The sequence below is a fragment of the Aotus nancymaae genome, unplaced genomic scaffold, assembly GCF_030222135.1.
Source record: "Aotus nancymaae isolate 86718 unplaced genomic scaffold, 86718_ANA_hifiasm-v0.15.2.pri h1tg000007l, whole genome shotgun sequence".
Taxonomy (NCBI): domain Eukaryota; kingdom Metazoa; phylum Chordata; class Mammalia; order Primates; family Aotidae; genus Aotus; species Aotus nancymaae.
The window spans coordinates 25851381-25869062 of record NW_026988418.1 but is presented as its reverse complement, the minus strand read 5'-3'; the positions used below and the strand labels follow the sequence as shown (position 1 = coordinate 25869062).

Genomic DNA, 17682 nt, shown 5'->3' with positions numbered 1-17682 from the left:
ATGTTATAGAATTGCTGGTTTCCTAGTCAACTCTGAAACTTTGTATTCAGGATTTAATCAATCCTGGAATTTTACATTTAGAACTTTTAAAGACTCAAGGTGAAAATTTAAGAATCTATTCTAGGAATAGGCATCGAAGTAAATAATAATTATGTGGGTTTATACTATTATCTGTCCCCTTTAAAATAAATGAATTTACATTTATTGATTTATTACCATGAGCCTTGTACTGTGTCAGAGACGTAAATGTTCCCTTATTTAAAAAGCTGGCATGAGAATAATGAGTTTTGATAAAAACTAATACTATGTTAGATATATGAATTAAAAACATACCTCCATTTGTCTTAAAAATTAGAGGTCATTTTTACGAAATGCTGTGGAAAACTAAAAAAGCAAATAAGCATTATAGGGTTGAGTTATATATTAGCATTTTCCATTTAGCTGTGAAAGGGTACCAGATACTGAACAAATGGAAATAACAGTTTGATTGACTTGTAATTATATATTTATGTTTGTGTTACTAAAATTTGAAAATATGAAGTTTACTACATGCTAATTGGAGAAATTTTAGAATGTATGGGTTTCTGGCTGGTATCAGTGTACATGGAGATAATCCTTCTGAAATGCTCTTGATGTTTTGAACGCCTGTCTTCCAGTGATACTATTTTGCATCCTGAATTACACCTTAGCTATTCAAAATTCCTATAATCAGACCTTAGATTTTTGTCATTATGAATAACTATAACCCATGTGTAATCTCAGTTTTATGCTTCCCACTCTTTGATCACCACCTTTTATCTTTATGGCCTTCTTGTTCTGGTACTCTCACTCCATTTGTCCTTCCACACCACCGGGACCTAGAATCCGTGAACCCATTGAATAAGACATGTGTAGGGACTTCCCAGGTTTTGTCATTATTTTCACCAAGTATTTATTTGTGACATTTTAAATTCTGAACTGTATACTGCCCTAGAAATAATATCTGGGCAGAAAGCACTGAATTATAAAAACCATTGAATTTTATTTTAAATTTGTGTATAATACATACTTATATGCTGTATTTATATACATAACATATATAGTGGCAAAATATACATAACATAATATTTACCATTTTAACCAGTTTTATGTATACAACTCACTGGCAGTAAGTACATTTACAGTGTTATACAACCATCACCACTGTTTATCTCCAGAACTTTTTCATTATCCCATACTGAAACCCTGTACTCATTATACAGTAACTTCCCATTTCCCCCTCTTCCCAACTCCTGATAATATATTCTTTTCCCTGCCTTCATGAATTTGCCTCTTCTGTGTACCTCATGTAAGTGGAATTATACAATATTTGTCCTTTTGTGTCTAGCTTATTTTACTTAGCAGAATGTTTTAAAGGTATATTCAGGTTGTAGCCTGTGTCAGGATTTCATTCCTTTTTTTTCTTTCTTCCATTTTTTTTTTTTTTTTTTTTTTTTTATCCAGGGTCTTGCCCTATCATACAGGCTGAGTACAGTGGTACCATCATAGCTCACTACAGCCTTGACCTTTCGGACTCAAGTGATTGTCCCATATCAGCCTCTTGAGTAGCTGGAACTACAGGCACATGCCATCATGCCTGGCTAATTTTTTAATTTTTAATTAAGACAGGGTCTCACTATGTTGCCCAGGCTAGTCTTGAACTCCTGGGCTCAAGTGATCCTCTTCAGCCTCCTAGAAATGTTGAGATTACAGATGTGAGCCACCGTGCCTGGCTGATTTAATTCCTTTTTAAGGCTGAATAGTACTCCATTGTATGTATATATTACATTTTGTTTCTTTATTAATTTTGATGGACATTGGGGTTATTTCCACCTTTTGGCTATTGTGAGTAATGTTGCTATGAACATGATAGTACAATTATCTTTTTGAGTCACTATTTTTAGTTCTTTTAGGTGTATGCCTAGAAGTGGAATTGCTAGATCATAGAGTAATTCTATGTTTATTGTATGCTTTTTGAGGAACCACCAATCTGTTTTTCATAGCAACTGTATCATTTTACATTTCCACCATCAATGCACAAGAGTTCCAATTTCTTCATATTATTGTCCATACTTGTTATTAACTATTTAAAAAATAATAACCATTCTAATGGGTGTGAAGTGGTATCCCACTTATATTTTTGGTTTATATTTCCCTTATTTGCAAATTTTATATTGTATTTTCATTTAGTTCAATGTATTTTTTAAATTTCATTTTTGTGACTTTTGTAACTCATGGATTATTTAGAAGTATGTTGAATTTCTAAGTGTTTGGAGATTTTCTTGTTACCTTTCTGTTGCCGCTTTCTAGTTTGATTCTATTGTAGTCAGAGAACACATTCTGTCTGATTCAGTTCTTTTACATTTGTTGAGGTTTGTTTTATGGGTCAGAGTATGCTCTGTCTTGGTGTACACTTTTGGGACCTTTGTAAAGAATGTACATTCTGTTGTTATTGGGTGAAGTGTTCTGTAAATGTCAATTAGATCTTTTGGATGATGATGCTGTTGAATTCTGCTGTATCCTTTTTGATTTTCTAGAATCTGCAGAAAAGAGATTTCTTGCTTTCTGCAGGTGTAAGTGATAAGTCGTACTTTCTTCAGTCAGTTTTTGCTACACCTAATTTATAGCTCTGTTATTTAGTACATACACATTTAAGATTGCTATGTCCTCTTGGTGGATCATTCGTTTTGCAATCAAGTAATGTCTTTCTCTATTTGGTACTGTTCTTCATTCTGAAGTCTGTGTTTTCCCATATTAACTTAGCCACTCCCGCTTTCTTTTGATTAATGGTTTCCTGGTATATCTTTTTCCATACTTTTTCAAACTACCTATGTTGTGTTATTTGAAGTGAGTTCTTTGTAAATACCACATCGTTAGGACATATTTTTAAGTCCATTCTGCTAATCTCTTATCTGTATACATTTATGCTTATAATATAATGTATAAATTTATAATTTAATATTATTCTGTTAGGGTTGAAATCTACCATTTTATTTTTTGATTATTCTCTATTTTTCCTCTCTCTGTCTTCTTTTTGCTACTTCTCTGGGGTAACCTAAACATTTTTTAGAATTATATTTTGATTTACAATGTTGTTGAGAGTATCTCTTTGTATAGCTTTTTAACTGTCTGTCCAAGGTATTGTGTTATATACATAACTTATCACAGTACTGGTGCCAATATATTACCAGTTTGAGTAAAGTGTAGAAACCTTACCTATTTCTATATCCCTTTACCCTCTCCTATATATAATTATCTTAAACATTTTCTCTATATACATTTAGAATCATATTGGCCAATTTAGAAAAGTCAAAAGGAAAAGGAAAGTCTATTGTATTTATCTATATTTTTTGCTCGTGCTGTGTTTATTTTTCCTTTGTAATACTTCTAGATACCTTTTATTATTTCCTTTTTGTTCAGGGAATTTCTTTTATCCTTTCTTTTAGAATAGATCTGCTGGTGACGAATCCCTTAGTTTTTCTTTATTAGAGTATGTCATGATTTCTCCTTCGTTCTTTTTTTTTTTCTTTTGAGATGTGGTGGGTCTCAGTCTGTCACCCAGGTTGGAGTGTAGTGGTGCAATCTCAGCTTACTGCAACCTCTGCCTCCCAGGCTTAAGTAATTCTCCCACCCTAGCCATCGGAGTAGCTGCGACCACAGGTGCATGCCACCATGCCCAGCCAATTTTTTGTATATTTTTGGTAGAGCTGAGGTTTTGCTATGTTTCCCAGGCTGGCCTTGAACTCCTGAGCTCAGGTGATCCACCTGCCTTGGCCTCCCAAAGTGCTGGGATTACAGGCATGAGCTACTGTACCTGGCCTTCCCCTTCATTCTTCAAGCCATATTTGCAGGATCTAAAATTCCAGGTAGTCAGTTATTTTCTTTCAGCACTTGAAAAATGTTGTGCCGCTTTATTTTGACTGCCATGATTTTTGATGAGAAATCTATATATTTCCCCATAGAGGCAAGGTGTCATTTTCCCCTCACTGCTTTCAAGGTGTTTTTTTGTTTTGAGACAGAGTCTCGCTCTATCCCCCAGGATGGAGTGCAGTGATGCAATCTTGGCTCACTGCAATCTCCGCCTCCAGGATTCAAGCGATTCTCATGCCTCAGCCTCCTGAGTAGCTGGGATCATAGGCACCCACCACCACGCCCAGCTAATTTTTATATTTTTAATAGAGACAGGATTTCACTATGTTGGCCGGGCTGGTCTCGAACTCCTGACCTTATGTCATCCGCCCACCTCTGCCTCCCAAAGTGCTAGGATTACAGGTGTGAGCCACTGTGCCCGGCCTGTTTCTTTTGGGTCTAAGTTTGGTTGCTGTGTCATGGTACATGTTTCTTTGGCTTTATCCTGTTTAAGGTTTGCTTAGCTTCTTGAGTCTGTAGGGTTGTGTCTTTTTTTCAAATATAGAAGTTTTCAGCCATTGTTTTTTCAGATCTGTTTCAGTCCTGCCCTCTTTTTCCTCACTTTCCAGGTCTCTGGTGATGCTAATGTTGGATATTTTAGTGTAGTTTGTCCCTGAAGATACATTTTATTTTTATTTTTGTTTTGAATTTTTTCAGTCTGTTTTTCTTTTAATACTGTTCAGATTGGATAATTTCGATTTTTCTTTCTTTAAAATAACTGATTTTTACCTCCTCTGTCCCCTCTATTCTACTAGTGTATTTGCCTGTTAAATTTTTAATTTTGGTTATTGTATTTTTCAGTTCTAAAATTTCCGTTTAGTTCTTCCTTATATCTTCTGTTTCTGTGCTGAGACTTTATTTCTTTACAGAGTTACTGGTTTTTCACTTATTTTAAGAGTGTTTATAATTGCTGTTGAATATTTTTCTTATGTTTGCTTTAAAATCTTTGTCATACAAGATGGCCGACCACTAGCAGCTCGGGATAGTAGCTCCCAGTGAAAGTGCAGAGAACGAGAGGATGCCACACTTTCAGACGAATTTTTGTTGCTCACGGACCAGGAGATTCCCAGCGGAGGAGCCCCACGGGTCGCTAGCACGACTCTTGTGGCCGGCACGGCGGTTTTGCTGGCGCCTCAGCGCGGCAGTTCTTGGTGCAGACTGAGCGGGACTGGGTCTCTCCTTTTGGCCGATTCCAGGGCAGAAAAGCACCATCAATCTTAACACTGCTGTTTTGGCTGACTCAGTGGATTGCTCAGATTTCGGCGCTGGAAATCAACAAGTTCGACGTCCACTCAGAAACCTAATTTGAAAGTCGGAAATCACAAAGACGACAGGTGGATAAATTTACAATGATGGGAAGAAACCAGCGTAAAAAGGCTGAGAATACCCAAAATCAGAATGCCTCTCCCTCTACAGGTGATCACAGTTCCTCATCAGCAACGGAACAAGCCCTGATGGAGAATGAGTGCATTCCATTAACAGAAGTAGACTTCAGAAGGTGGATGATAAGAAACTTCTGTGAATTAAAAGAACTTGTTCTAACCCAATGCAAAGAAACTAAGAACTTTGAAAAAAGGTTTGATGAAATGCTAACGAGAATAGACAATTTGGAGAGGAATATAGGTGAATTAATGGAGCTGAAAAACACAACACGAGAACTTCGCGAAGTATGCACAAGTTTTAACAGTCGAATTGATCAAGCAGAAAAAAGGATATCAGAGTTCGAAGACCAACTTAATGAAATAAAACGAGAAGTCAAGATTAGAGAAAAAAGGGTAAAAAAGAATGAGCAAAGTCTCCAAGAAATACGGGACTATATGAAAAGACCTAATCTACGTTTGATAGATGTACCTGAATGTGACGAAGAGAATGAATCCCAGTTGGAAAATACTCTTCAGGAGATTATTCAGGAAAACTTTCCCAACCTAGTAAGACAGGACAATATTCAACTCCAGGTAATACAGAGAACACTACAAAGATATTCCTCAAGAAGACCAACCCCAAGGCACATAATCATCAGATTCACTAGTGTTGAAATGAAGGAGAAAATACTAAGAGCAGCCAGAGAGAAAGGTCAGGTTACCCACGAAGGGAAGCCTGTCAGACTCACAGCAGATCTCTCAGCAGAAACCCTACAAGCCAGAAAAGAGTGAGGGCCAATATTCAACATCCTTAAAGAAAAGAACTTTCAACCCAGAATTTCATATCCAGCCAAACTGAGCTTCAAAAGTGAAGGAAAAATAAAATCTTTTGCAAACAACAAGTACTTAGAGATTTTACCGTCACCAGGCCTGCTTTGCAGAAGCTTCTGAAAGAAGCACTACACATATAAAGGAACAACCAGTATCAGCCTTTCCAAAAATATATCCAGCTAGAATCAAATGGCAGTATTAAACTCATATATATTATTAACTGGATAAAAAGCCAAAACCCATTGGTACGCTGTATCCAGACCCATCTCACATGCAGCGATACACAAAGACTCAAAGGGACAGAGGAAGATTTACCAACCAAACAGAGAGCAAACATAAATAAATAAATAAAAAGCAGGAGTTGCAATTTTCACCTCTGATAAAATAGACCTTAAAGCAACAAAGATCAAAAGAGGCAAAGAAGGACATTACATAATGGTAAAAGGATCAATGCAACAAGAAGAGCTAACGATCCTAAATATACACGCACCCAATACAGGAGTACCCAGATACATAAGACAAGTTCTTAATGACTTATAAAGAGACTTAGCCTCCCACACAATAATAGTGGGAGACTGTAACATCACATTGTCAATATTAGACTGATCAATGAGATAGAAAATTAACAAGGATATCCAGGACTTGAACTCAGACCCGAAACAAGTAAACATTTATAGAACTCTCCACTTCAAATACACAGAACATACATTCTTATCAGTACCATATCACACCTATTCCAAAAGTGACTACATAATTGGAAGTAAATCACTCCTCAATAATTGCATAACATTTCATAGGTTTAAATGAAATATTTGTTGGCTGCTTGTTTGTTATTTTCTTCCCTTATTCCTTCCTGTCTCCATTGTTAAGCACAATTATTGGCATAAAAGAGGTTTTCAATTCCCATTTTTAGACTGCATTCTAGCCTGGGCAATAAAGCAATACTCCCGTTCTCTCTCCTTCTCTTCCTTTTTCTTTCTCCATCTTTTTTTGTTTCTTTCTCCATCTTTTTTTGTTTCTTTCTCTCTTTCTTTCTTCCTTAAAAAAAGAAAAATAAAAAAATAAAATAAAATTTTTGTCATATAATGCTAAGATCTCTTATCTTGGTATCGACATCTATAGATTGTGTTTTTAATTAGTGTTAAGATTTTCCTGGTTTTTAGTATGATGAGAGATTTTTGATTGGAACTTAGACCTTTTGGGTTTTATGTTGTGAATTTCTGGGTCTTATTTAAATATATTTTAGCTAGATTTCTCTGATACTGCTCTAGTTATAGATGGATGCTATTTTGTTTTGGACAGACGGAGTAGAAGTTCAGATTTCTTATTTGTCTTCTTTTGGTATACAAGGAGGGAAAGGACTCCTCGTTACTTACTGTTGAGCAGTAAGTACTGGACCACAGCTCACACTATTTAGCTGGGAAGGGCTGTAGTGCTCCTTAGTATTCCTCACACGGCCTCCACTGACACCCAGGGGTGTGTGGCATTGTTACACTAGGCATTGGTGGAGGTACTTACTCTCCACTAGACCTTTTCTGACACTGCCCAAATGACAAAGGAAAGAGGAGCTGTGTTGCTGCTTGCACACGATGGGAGTAAGAGACTCATTATTGCTTAGTAGATATGAAAATCCCAACTCCCTACTTGGACTTCTCTGATACTACCCTGGTGGGGAGAGTTGGGATGCCTTGTTACAACTTGGTGAGGGTAGAAATCTAGCTCCCCACTTGGCCTTTGAGAGTTATAGTCGAAATGTTTTTTGTTTTGTCAGGCTGCTTCTTTCTTGATCTTTTGGCTGGGGAAAACAGGCTCCCCACCCCTTGTTCCCCCTTCCCCCGTGCCCCTGCAGTGCTCCTTGGTGTTTGTGCATTGTGGGCTTTTCTAGTTCTAAGTCTGGAATGTATAAGGTAAAAAGAAATTTTGAAGTAACTCACTGTCATGCCTTTCCTTGGGTTCTGATGTCCCTGCCAGTCAGCCTTTTTCTTAATCTTCTTTTGTTTTCTATGTAATATCTAGGCTGTTGTACTTAGTCGAAAGAGTAAAGTACTTCTGTTTCATTTTCCCAGAAGTGAAAGTACCCCCTAGTGACTTTCGATGTTTGAGCACTTTTTTTATGTGCTTAATTTTTTCCCATTTATTTGAGTGTATGGCTTTAAAAAAATTACTGAGATATAGGACTTCTTTATATATTCTAAGTGCTAGTCCTTTATCAAATAAACTTTGTAAATATTTTAGTATGACTTATTAACCATTTTCTTTCCTTCCTTCCTTCCTTCCTTTCTTTTCTTTCTTTCTTTTTTTTTTTTGAGATGGAGTCTCACTGTTGTTGCCCAGGCTGGAGTGCAATGGAGCAATCTCAGCTAGCTGCAAACTCCACCTCCTGGGTTCAAGCATTTTTCCTGCCTCAGCCTCTAGAGTAGCTGGGTTTGCAGGTGTCCGCCACCATGCTTGGCTAATTTTTTGTTGTTGTTTGTATTTTTAGTAGAGATGAGGTTTCACCATGTGTTGGCCAGGCTGGTCTCAAACTCCTAATCATTTTCTTAACAATGCCTTTTAATGAATCCAATTTTTCTTTTATGATCATTCTTTTTTCATGTCTAAGAAAACTTTGCCTACTCCCAAACTGTAAAGACATTCTGCTGTGTTTTCTTCAAGTAGCTTTATACTTTTAGCATGTATGTTTGTATCTGTGATCCATCTCAATTTAATTTTTGTATATGTTGTGATACAAAGATTGGGGTCTATTTTTTAAATATGGATATCCAGTTCTAGTAACAACGGTTAAAGAAGATCTTTCTTTTCCTGTTGGATTATTTTCTTTTTCTCTGTTAAAAACAACATCATAGCTTAATTTGTATTTAATAGGATAGGTGAGATAGAATGTTTATGAGAAAAAATGTAAAATGTAGAAAAAATTTTAGAGCTTGAAAACCTCATTTCAAATTTCTGCCCTACCATTTTGTGCCTATTTTATTTTCAGGTGTTAGTTAGCCTTTTTGAGCACAAATGCCTTTATTTGTAGAATTGAAATAGTAATTATATCTAACTTACAGGGTTTGGGGGATATTTAAATGAGATAGCATATACTGATAATGATAAATAACTACCATCTTTTGAGTGTTTAAGATGTGTTATTTATTATTTTACTCAATATCTTTAAAATGTTCAGTTCAGGCTGGGCACTGTGGCTCATGCCTGTAATCCCAGCACTTGGGGAAGCCGAGTCAGGCAGACTGCTTGAGCTCAGGAGTTCGAGATTAGCCTCAGCAACATGGTGAGACCCTGTCTCTACAAAAAAAAAAAAAAAAAAAAAAAAAAAATTAGCCAGGCATGGTGGCTCACACCTGTAATCCCAGCTACTTGGGAGGCTGAGGTAGGAGAATCCCTTGAGCCCAGGAAGCAAAGGTTGCAGTGAGCTGAAATTGCACTACTGCACTTCCAGCCTGGGTGACAGAGGAAGACCCTGTCTCAAAAAAAAAAAAAAAGTTCAGTCCAAAGAAGCATAGATTAAAGCACCTTCTATTTAATAGTGTATACCTGCACAGAGGCAGGTTTCAGTGTTTTCATTCCAGATGAATATCCTGAGAAATAACGTGTTCTTATTTTCATTTTTCTACAACTGCATGTTTGTTATATATCCTTCATAGGTTTGTCAGAATATATTTTTCTTTCTTCAACTAGATAGGAAGTATGGTATTTTATTAAAACGTATCTTATTAAAAACTTGGCTAAAGAATGCTACCAGTCTTTTATTATTGTTTAGGGATAGTTTTAATAGGGCCTGAGTATTCCTTTCCTATGGCTACTGTAACAAAGTACTACAAACTGGGTGGCTTAAAACAAAAGAAAATTTTTCTCTCACAGTGCTAGAGGCCAGAAGTCTGAAATCAGTATCACTGGACTAAAATAAGATTTTGGCAGGGCTGTGCTTTCTTTGGATGTTCTAGTGAAGTATCAGTTCCTTGCCTCTTCCAAATTCTGATGGTTTTGGCATTCCTTGACTTGTGGTCACATCACCTCTATCTTTAAGGCCAGAATATTCAAATCTCTCTCTTTTTCCATCTTTATACAACTTTTTTTCTCTCTCTGTGTATAGCCTAAATCTCCCTTTGTCTCCTCATGAGGATATATTTGATTGCATTTAGAAACTACTTGGATAATCCAGGATAATACCCCTGTTTTAAGATCCTTAATAATATCTGCAAAGACTGTTTTTAAATTTTATTTATTTATTTTCTTCCATACAAGGTAACATGTACAGGGCCGATGTTTTAGAATATGGAGAATTTTTAGAGGGCCATTTTTTAAACCTACCCCGGTCTGATTATATGTTTTTACTAGGATAATCAACTAAAACAAGAAATAAAGTAAGAACACTGTTTAGAAATGTAGCAACTTACTTTTTTTAAAAAATATATCCAAGGATATAAAAAAGCAAAAAGAATCCTTCCAGTGAGTACTTTGTAAACTATAAAGTAGAATAAAACTGTTAATTCTTACTAGTGTATTTATGTGAGAGTTATGGGCAAAGTGTCAGCAAGGTTGTTAAAGAGAGTATGACCCAAAACATCAAGGAATGTAAGAAGGCTAACACTTTGTGTTTTCTTTAGTGCCTCTGGTTGAGTATCTGTTAAAATTTTATAAAGAACTAGATTAAAAGCTTAATATATTTAAAAAAATAGTAAGTTATTTGCCTTAAGTTTTAAAATCCTTACATTTGCCTCTACCCGTCTCTTATCCCACTGTTTTACAAAGGTGCCCCTTACTGAAGCAGTAGATCCCGTGGATTTGGAAGATTACCTCATTACTCATCCTTTGACTGTGGATTCTGGGCCTTTACGGGATTTGATTGAATTTCCTCCAGATGATATTGAAGTTGTTTATAGTCCTCGGGACTGCAGAACTCTTGTTTCAGCTGTACCTGAAGAAAGGTAAGGAGACATTGACCTGTTTTAGGCTTTAGAGTAACTATAGAAAGGCTCTCTTCCATTATTTTATTTAGAGCCTATTTCTTGTAGCATCATCATTTCCTGTTACTTGAACAGTTGTAGCAACCAAATTAATGAATGTCAGTGCTGTCCTGTCTTAAGTTATAAATATATGTTCTTTTTTAAAATAGTGAAATGGATCCACATGTTAGAGACTGTATAAGAAGTTATACAGAAGACTGGGCAATTGTCATCAGAAAGTAAGTTATATATTTATTACAACATTACAAATGCTGAGTAAGATTTGTAAATGGATTAAGGCAGATTGTAATAATTATGAGATGAAAATTTGTTTAAACAAAATAGCTGAAGAAACAAAAGAACCTTTGTATATAGATATTTACTCCTTAGGAATTCTGCAGTTACTTTTACTTACTTTCTTTATAAAATATGATTCATGGGAAAATAGTATTTTTATATTATCATAAATCATTAAGAACTGGAGAGCCAAAGACAGGGTTGTGCCTTACCCCAGGAGCCACCCCTGTGCCCCCCTTGCCCTGCCTTTCATCTCCCCCCTGGCCCCTGGGTGGCCTGCTGCTTTTTCCTTCTCTTCCTCCCCTGCCCTGCCCTGAGCTGCATGATTCCCCCACCCTGGGCAGCCAGGAAGGAATCTGAATGGAGAATCACCGACCACCAGAAAAAAAAAGACTATGGGGCCCTCCCTTGCCAACTCCCTTCCTTGGCCGCCCACTCACCCACTCCTCTTTCACGCAGGACAGGCTGCCCACCCTGTCCACGTGAAGTGCCAACGCCTTCCCCACCCTGGGCCAAGCCCCCACCCCTCCCTGGGCCCCCAAGTGAGATTGCACATTTAACTACTGTAAGGAGAGGAGCGGCTTTGGCAAATGTGAACCATGAGAATATCAGTGATACTGAAGAGAATAAACTAAACGCCTTTGTTAAAAAAAAAAAAGAAAAAACTAACAGTGTATAATAATGATTTTGTAGTCTAATTCTTTTAGGAAATAATGGTCGGATATTAATGAATAATTTGTATTTCTCAAAAAGAATCCAGTTTAGTGAAACTTAAATAGCTAAGCTAAAATTAATAGGCTGTTTTACAGACCAAGCTATTTGAAAGGTCTCTGCTGTTTCTAGCTAATATTTATAGATCTTTAACCTCTACATCCAATCAGGTAAATATTTGTAAAAAGTAATATTTAATTCTAGCCAAAATTTATTTTCCTAATAAACTGTGGGATAATAAGTCACATTAAGAGGTCCAGGCTGGGCATGGTGGCTCACACCTGTAATCCCAGCACTTTGGGAGGCTGAGGCAGGCAGATCACCTGAGGTCAGGAGTTCAAGACCAGCCTGGCCAATATGGTGAAACCCTGTCTCTACTGAAAATACAAAAATTAGCTGCACGTGGTGGTACGTGCCTGTAATCCCAGCTACTTGGGAGGCTGAGGCAGAAGAATCACTTGAATCTGGGAGGCGGAGGTTGCAGTGAGCCAAGATGGCCCCACTGCACTCTAGCCTGGGCAGCAGAGTGAGACTCTGTCTCAAAAAATAAAAGAAGTACAATAAAAGTAATAAAATTAATTTATACAATAATCCTTTGCTAATTTGCATAATGGAGAAGGGTCTTCATACTGAAGCTTCTTAACCTTATTTTTCTAAAGGAGATATGATTGAAGTAGTGGAGAATTCTGTTATGACATTATAGTTTTTACACATGAAATAATCTATGCAGAGTAGCACTGGCAAGAGTGATATATCCATTGCTTATTGTTTTGCCCTCATGGCTGCTGTCTTATTTCACTAAGCTTAACATAGTGCTAAATATCACTCTGGGGGATAATGCTGACATGCTTTTTAGTTTCAGTGTGACCTAATAAAAGCACAGTCTGCTACCCTTTATATAGAAGAGCTGTTTTTATGAACTTACAATTTTGATAAGTATTCTGCTAGCCAGATTTTAGACATTACTGAAGAATACTGTTCCTCTGTCAGATAATTCAAAAGTCTTTACCTCTGAGCGTATGTGTTAGAAACCTATAATCAGAAATCTTAATAAAAAGGTTAGTTGTAAAATATATTGACCTCAGAATTGTGGAAATCTCCTACTTAATTCTAAGCATAGGGTTGTTAACCTTGGTTTAGGCAAGAGGATAAGAGAATTAACATTTATGGGTTATGTTCTGGGCATTTTACTGGGCACTTTGCACTCATCTCATTTAAGGTTTTTTTTTTGAGACGGAGTTTCGCTCATGTTACCCAGGCTGGAGTGCAATGGCGCAATCTTGGCTCACCGCAACCTCCGCCTCCTGGGTTCAGGCAATTCTCCTGCCTCAGCCTCCTGAGTAGCTGGGATTACAGGCACGCGCCACCATGCCCAGCTAATTTTTTGTATTTTTAGTAGAGACGGGTTTCACCATGTTGACCAGGATGGTCTCGATCTCTTGACCTCGTGATCCACCCGCCTCAGCCTCCCAAAGTGCTGGGATTACAGGCGTGAGCCACCACGCCCGGCCTCATTTAAGGTTTTAACAGATAAGGTAGCTCAGGCTCAGAGTAGTTAAGTAACTTCTTTGAGATCCTGCAAACCAATAATTAAGGTAGTCAGGATTGGAACATAGGAGCATCAGATTCTAAAGCTCTTATTTTTTTCTGTTATACTAGATATTATACATTATATGTACTAGTAAGTGGAAGACCAAAGGGAGTACTTTTGATGAACTAGAAGTTATGAGGTTTCTCTGAAAGAAAAAAGATAGACGTGATTGGAGTGTAAGAGAAAACCATAGTCCAGAATAATCTAAGAAGATATATACAAGAGCTTCAGTAGTGCCTTAAGCTCAGAACCGTGAATACAGGCAGTGGAAAGGGAGACTTGGTAAATATTGTACATACGGTTACCTTGAAACCTCTTCTACCATGTGTGCACAGTGGCAGCAGAGATACCTGCCTTCTTTTTTCTTTTTTGGAGCAGTAATTGTGGAGGCTTAGGCTAATAGTTTAGTGCCCAGGGTGAGCATACCTTGGAGGGAGAAGGAATCCTCATACCCAGAAGACTAGGTGCTGGCAGACTTTGCCTGGTGGCGTGATCTGCCTTTTCCGCACAACCACTGGCTATCGGCTGGGATAAGCAGATACAGTAGTTTAAGACAGATGTGGAGGATACAAATTAAAAAATTAAGATAGAACCCAAAATTGCCAAGTATTGGATGGAAGCCAATACACTTGAAAGAGAGTTATCCAACTACAAATAAAAGTACTAATAATTTAGGAAATAGTTAATAGAACATAGATTAAGACCTTTAAGTGTAATGAATATACTTATGTACATGAGAATAATGTACATGAGAATTGTGAAAGGATATTTTAGCCATATAAAAATCAATTAGTTATCTTTGGAAATTAAAATTTTGATCAGTGAAGAAATCTTACAAACTCAGCAGATGGGCTTAATGGTGGTATGGATGTTGCTGAAAAGTGAAATAGCTGTAAGATGAAGTCACAAAATTCTTCCACGATTTAGCACAGAATGGTAAAGGGACATAAAAATACTTCACTTATTTATTTGTTCAGTAAATGTTTATTGAGAGACTCATATGTACCAGGCACTATACTGAAGACTGATGATACAGCAGTGAACAAAACCAACTCTCTTTCCATATTCTAGTGGGAGATGAGATTGTCAATAGACAATAAACAAACACAGATAAATATAGAATAGATAATGATCTAGGTGAGTCAAGTGGAGAAAAAAGTAGGGTGAAGTGGATAGAGAGAGCCAAGAAGAGGGACAAATATTTCTATTTTATAATTTATTTTGGTTTCTATTTAGTTATTTACTTGGGACAAGGTCTCTGTTGCCTTGGCTAGAGTGCAGTAGGACAGTCATACCTCATTGTAACCTTAAATTCCTGGCCTCAAGCCATCCTCCTACCTCACCCTCCCCAAGCATTGGGATTACAGTTGTGAGCCATCATGCTCAGCCTTCTGTTTTATATAATTAATCAGAGGAAGCCTTACTGATAGGTGATTTTGAGCAGAGACCTGAAGGAATTGAGCCCTGTGAATATCTGGGGGAAGAATGTTATTAGGCAGAGGGAAGAGCAATACACGCAAAGGCTTCATATTGAAAGCATACTAGAAATGTTCAAGGAACAGACAGTAAAGAGGACAGTGTGGCTGGAACAGTAAGTGAGAGTGATAATGCCAAGAAACGAGTCAGAAAAATGGTGATGTATGTGTGGTTGGATGGGTAATTATAGAGCCTTATCATAGCAACTGACTAGAGGACAGGATGATAATATAGAAGAGAGTATTGATCATGAATCATGAATCATTCTTTGCTTTCTTGAATTTCATATTGTCCATTTTTTTAGGATATAATTCAATAGCATTCTGATTTACCAGAGCAGCTTACGTGTGGAGCTTTACAAATTAAGGCATTTGAAACATTCCATTAAAAATTAAGATATCTGCTTCTAAGTAATAGCTTTCATGTTATGCTATATTAAGTGTCTTTAGTTGTTTCAGAGAAAAATACTTTCTTTTGTGATTATGCTGTGATGGTTAATACTATGTAATTGCTATTTTAATAGCTTTAGCAACAAGACTGGATGTGAGTAATTCATATCAAATGTGATTCTTTACTATCTCGTGAATTGGGTGATAGCAAGAACCATACCATCTTCTTGTGAACATTATTGTTTTGCTTCAATTAAAATACTCCTTCAGTGTTGAATCCTGAACGATAATTGCTCTTTGATCAGCTTATATTTGATGTTCTTGGGTATTAGGTTGTTACTGGATTGTTAAGAAAGAAGGGTCCACTAATTTAAGAGTTGTTTTTAGCTAACTGTGTGTATATATGTAATGTTAAGTAATATGCATATGAACACAGTGATGGTGTAGATTTTGCTGTTTTTCATTTTGCAAGTCTGTGGCTTTAAGTTAAGATCTTTTATAGACAATGAGATGTAGCAAAAAATTTCTTGGCTATTTGAAATTTTAAGATTCAGTACTTTGTATGCATATATATATATATTTAACCTTTTTTTTTTTTTTTTTGAGATGGAGTCTCACTCTGTTACCCAGGCTGGAGTGCAGTGGTATCATCTCGGCTCACTGCAACCTCTCCCAGGTTCAAGCAGTTCTGCTGCCTCAGCTTCCTGAGTAGCTGGGATTATAGGCGTGTGCCACCACACCAAGCTAATGTTTTTGTTTTAGTAGAGATGCGGTTTCACCATGTTGGCCAGGCTGGTCTTGAACGTCTGACCTCGGCCTCCCAAAGTGTTGGGATTACAGGTGTGAGCCACCGCACCTGGCCTATTTAACCTTTAAAATTTTATATTATTCTTAATTCAATGTATATTTTCTTTTTTCTCATTTTATTCTTTAACCCTAGTTACTAGCTTCCCAAGTTTTCTTTTTACTGACCAATTCGCTGAATTGAAAGTGCAACTTAATTTGTATACACATGCTTGTCATGGAAAGAAGGAAAATATATTTGCTTTTGGAAATTCATACTCCCTAGTTAGGTTAAGGGAACACAGAATGGAAATTTTCTTTAACTTAAATTGCTAGAATAGATTCTTATTATATGAATAATGCAGAGAACACTTGCCTTATTTACATAATGATGCCCAAAAAGTGAAAAAATTCCGAAGTTTGATAGTTGATATTTATTTAACTTTTTTTCTTTAATAGATATCATAAATTGGGAACAGGATTTAATCCCAATACATTAGATAAACAGAAAGAAAGGCAAAAAGGTTTACCAAAACAGGTCTTTGAATCTGATGAAGCTCCAGATGGCAACAACTACCAGGATGACCAAGTAATACTTTTATTCTTAAATAACTATAAGAAGTTATTTTAAAATAGTTGTTAATTTATTTATTAATTAATATATTCATATTTAATGTTTTGCATGACAGGATGATCTTAAAAGACGTTCAGTGTCAATAGATGATACCCCAAGGGGTAGCTGGGCCTGTAGCATCTTTGACTTGAAAAATTCACTTCCTGATGCTTTGCTTCCCAATTTACTTGATCGAACTCCAAATGAAGAAATAGACCGTCAGAATGATGACCAAAGGAAATCAAACCGTCACAAAGAACTTTTTGCTTTGCATCCATCACCAGATGAGGTATAGATGTTTGCATATAAAGAAGCAAATGATTATTAAAATCGATCTTTTGGGATTATGATTAGTATATAGTATTTATTACAATAATGTAGAGGATATAGCAACTGAAACATAGCTGTAATTTTTATAAATGAATACATTTTATACTAGTGAATTTATTTTTATTTTATCTTATTTTTTGAGACAAGTTTCACTCTTGTTGGCCAGGCTGGAGTGCAATGGCGTGATCTAGGCCTACGTCAACCTCTGCCTCCTGGGTTCAAGTGATTCTCCTGCCTCAGCCTCCCAAGTTGCTGGGATTATAGGCATGCACCACCATGCCCAGCTAATTTTGTGTTTTTAGTAGAAACAGGGTTTCTCCATGTTGGTCAGGCTAGTCTCAAACTCTCAACCTCAGATGATCTGCCCACCTTGGCCTCCCAAAGTGCTGGGATTACAGGCATGAGCCACCGTGCCTGGTCAGAG

General features: G+C 36.7%; 1 protein-coding gene across 15 annotated transcripts in view; it reads left to right on the top strand.

Annotated features, from left to right (window-relative positions):
- DOCK7 (dedicator of cytokinesis 7) overlaps positions 1–17682 on the top strand; it is a 235753-nt gene that overhangs the window by 22272 nt on the left and 195799 nt on the right. For all 15 annotated transcript variants that reach the window (XM_012442624.3, XM_012442623.3, XM_012442622.3 and 12 more), the window contains exons 3-6: positions 10875–11050; positions 11239–11307; positions 16775–16904; positions 17005–17217. In XM_012442624.3, coding sequence (XP_012298047.1) covers positions 10875–11050; positions 11239–11307; positions 16775–16904; positions 17005–17217 — 588 coding nt within the window. The remainder of the gene's footprint in view (positions 1–10874; positions 11051–11238; positions 11308–16774; positions 16905–17004; positions 17218–17682) is intronic.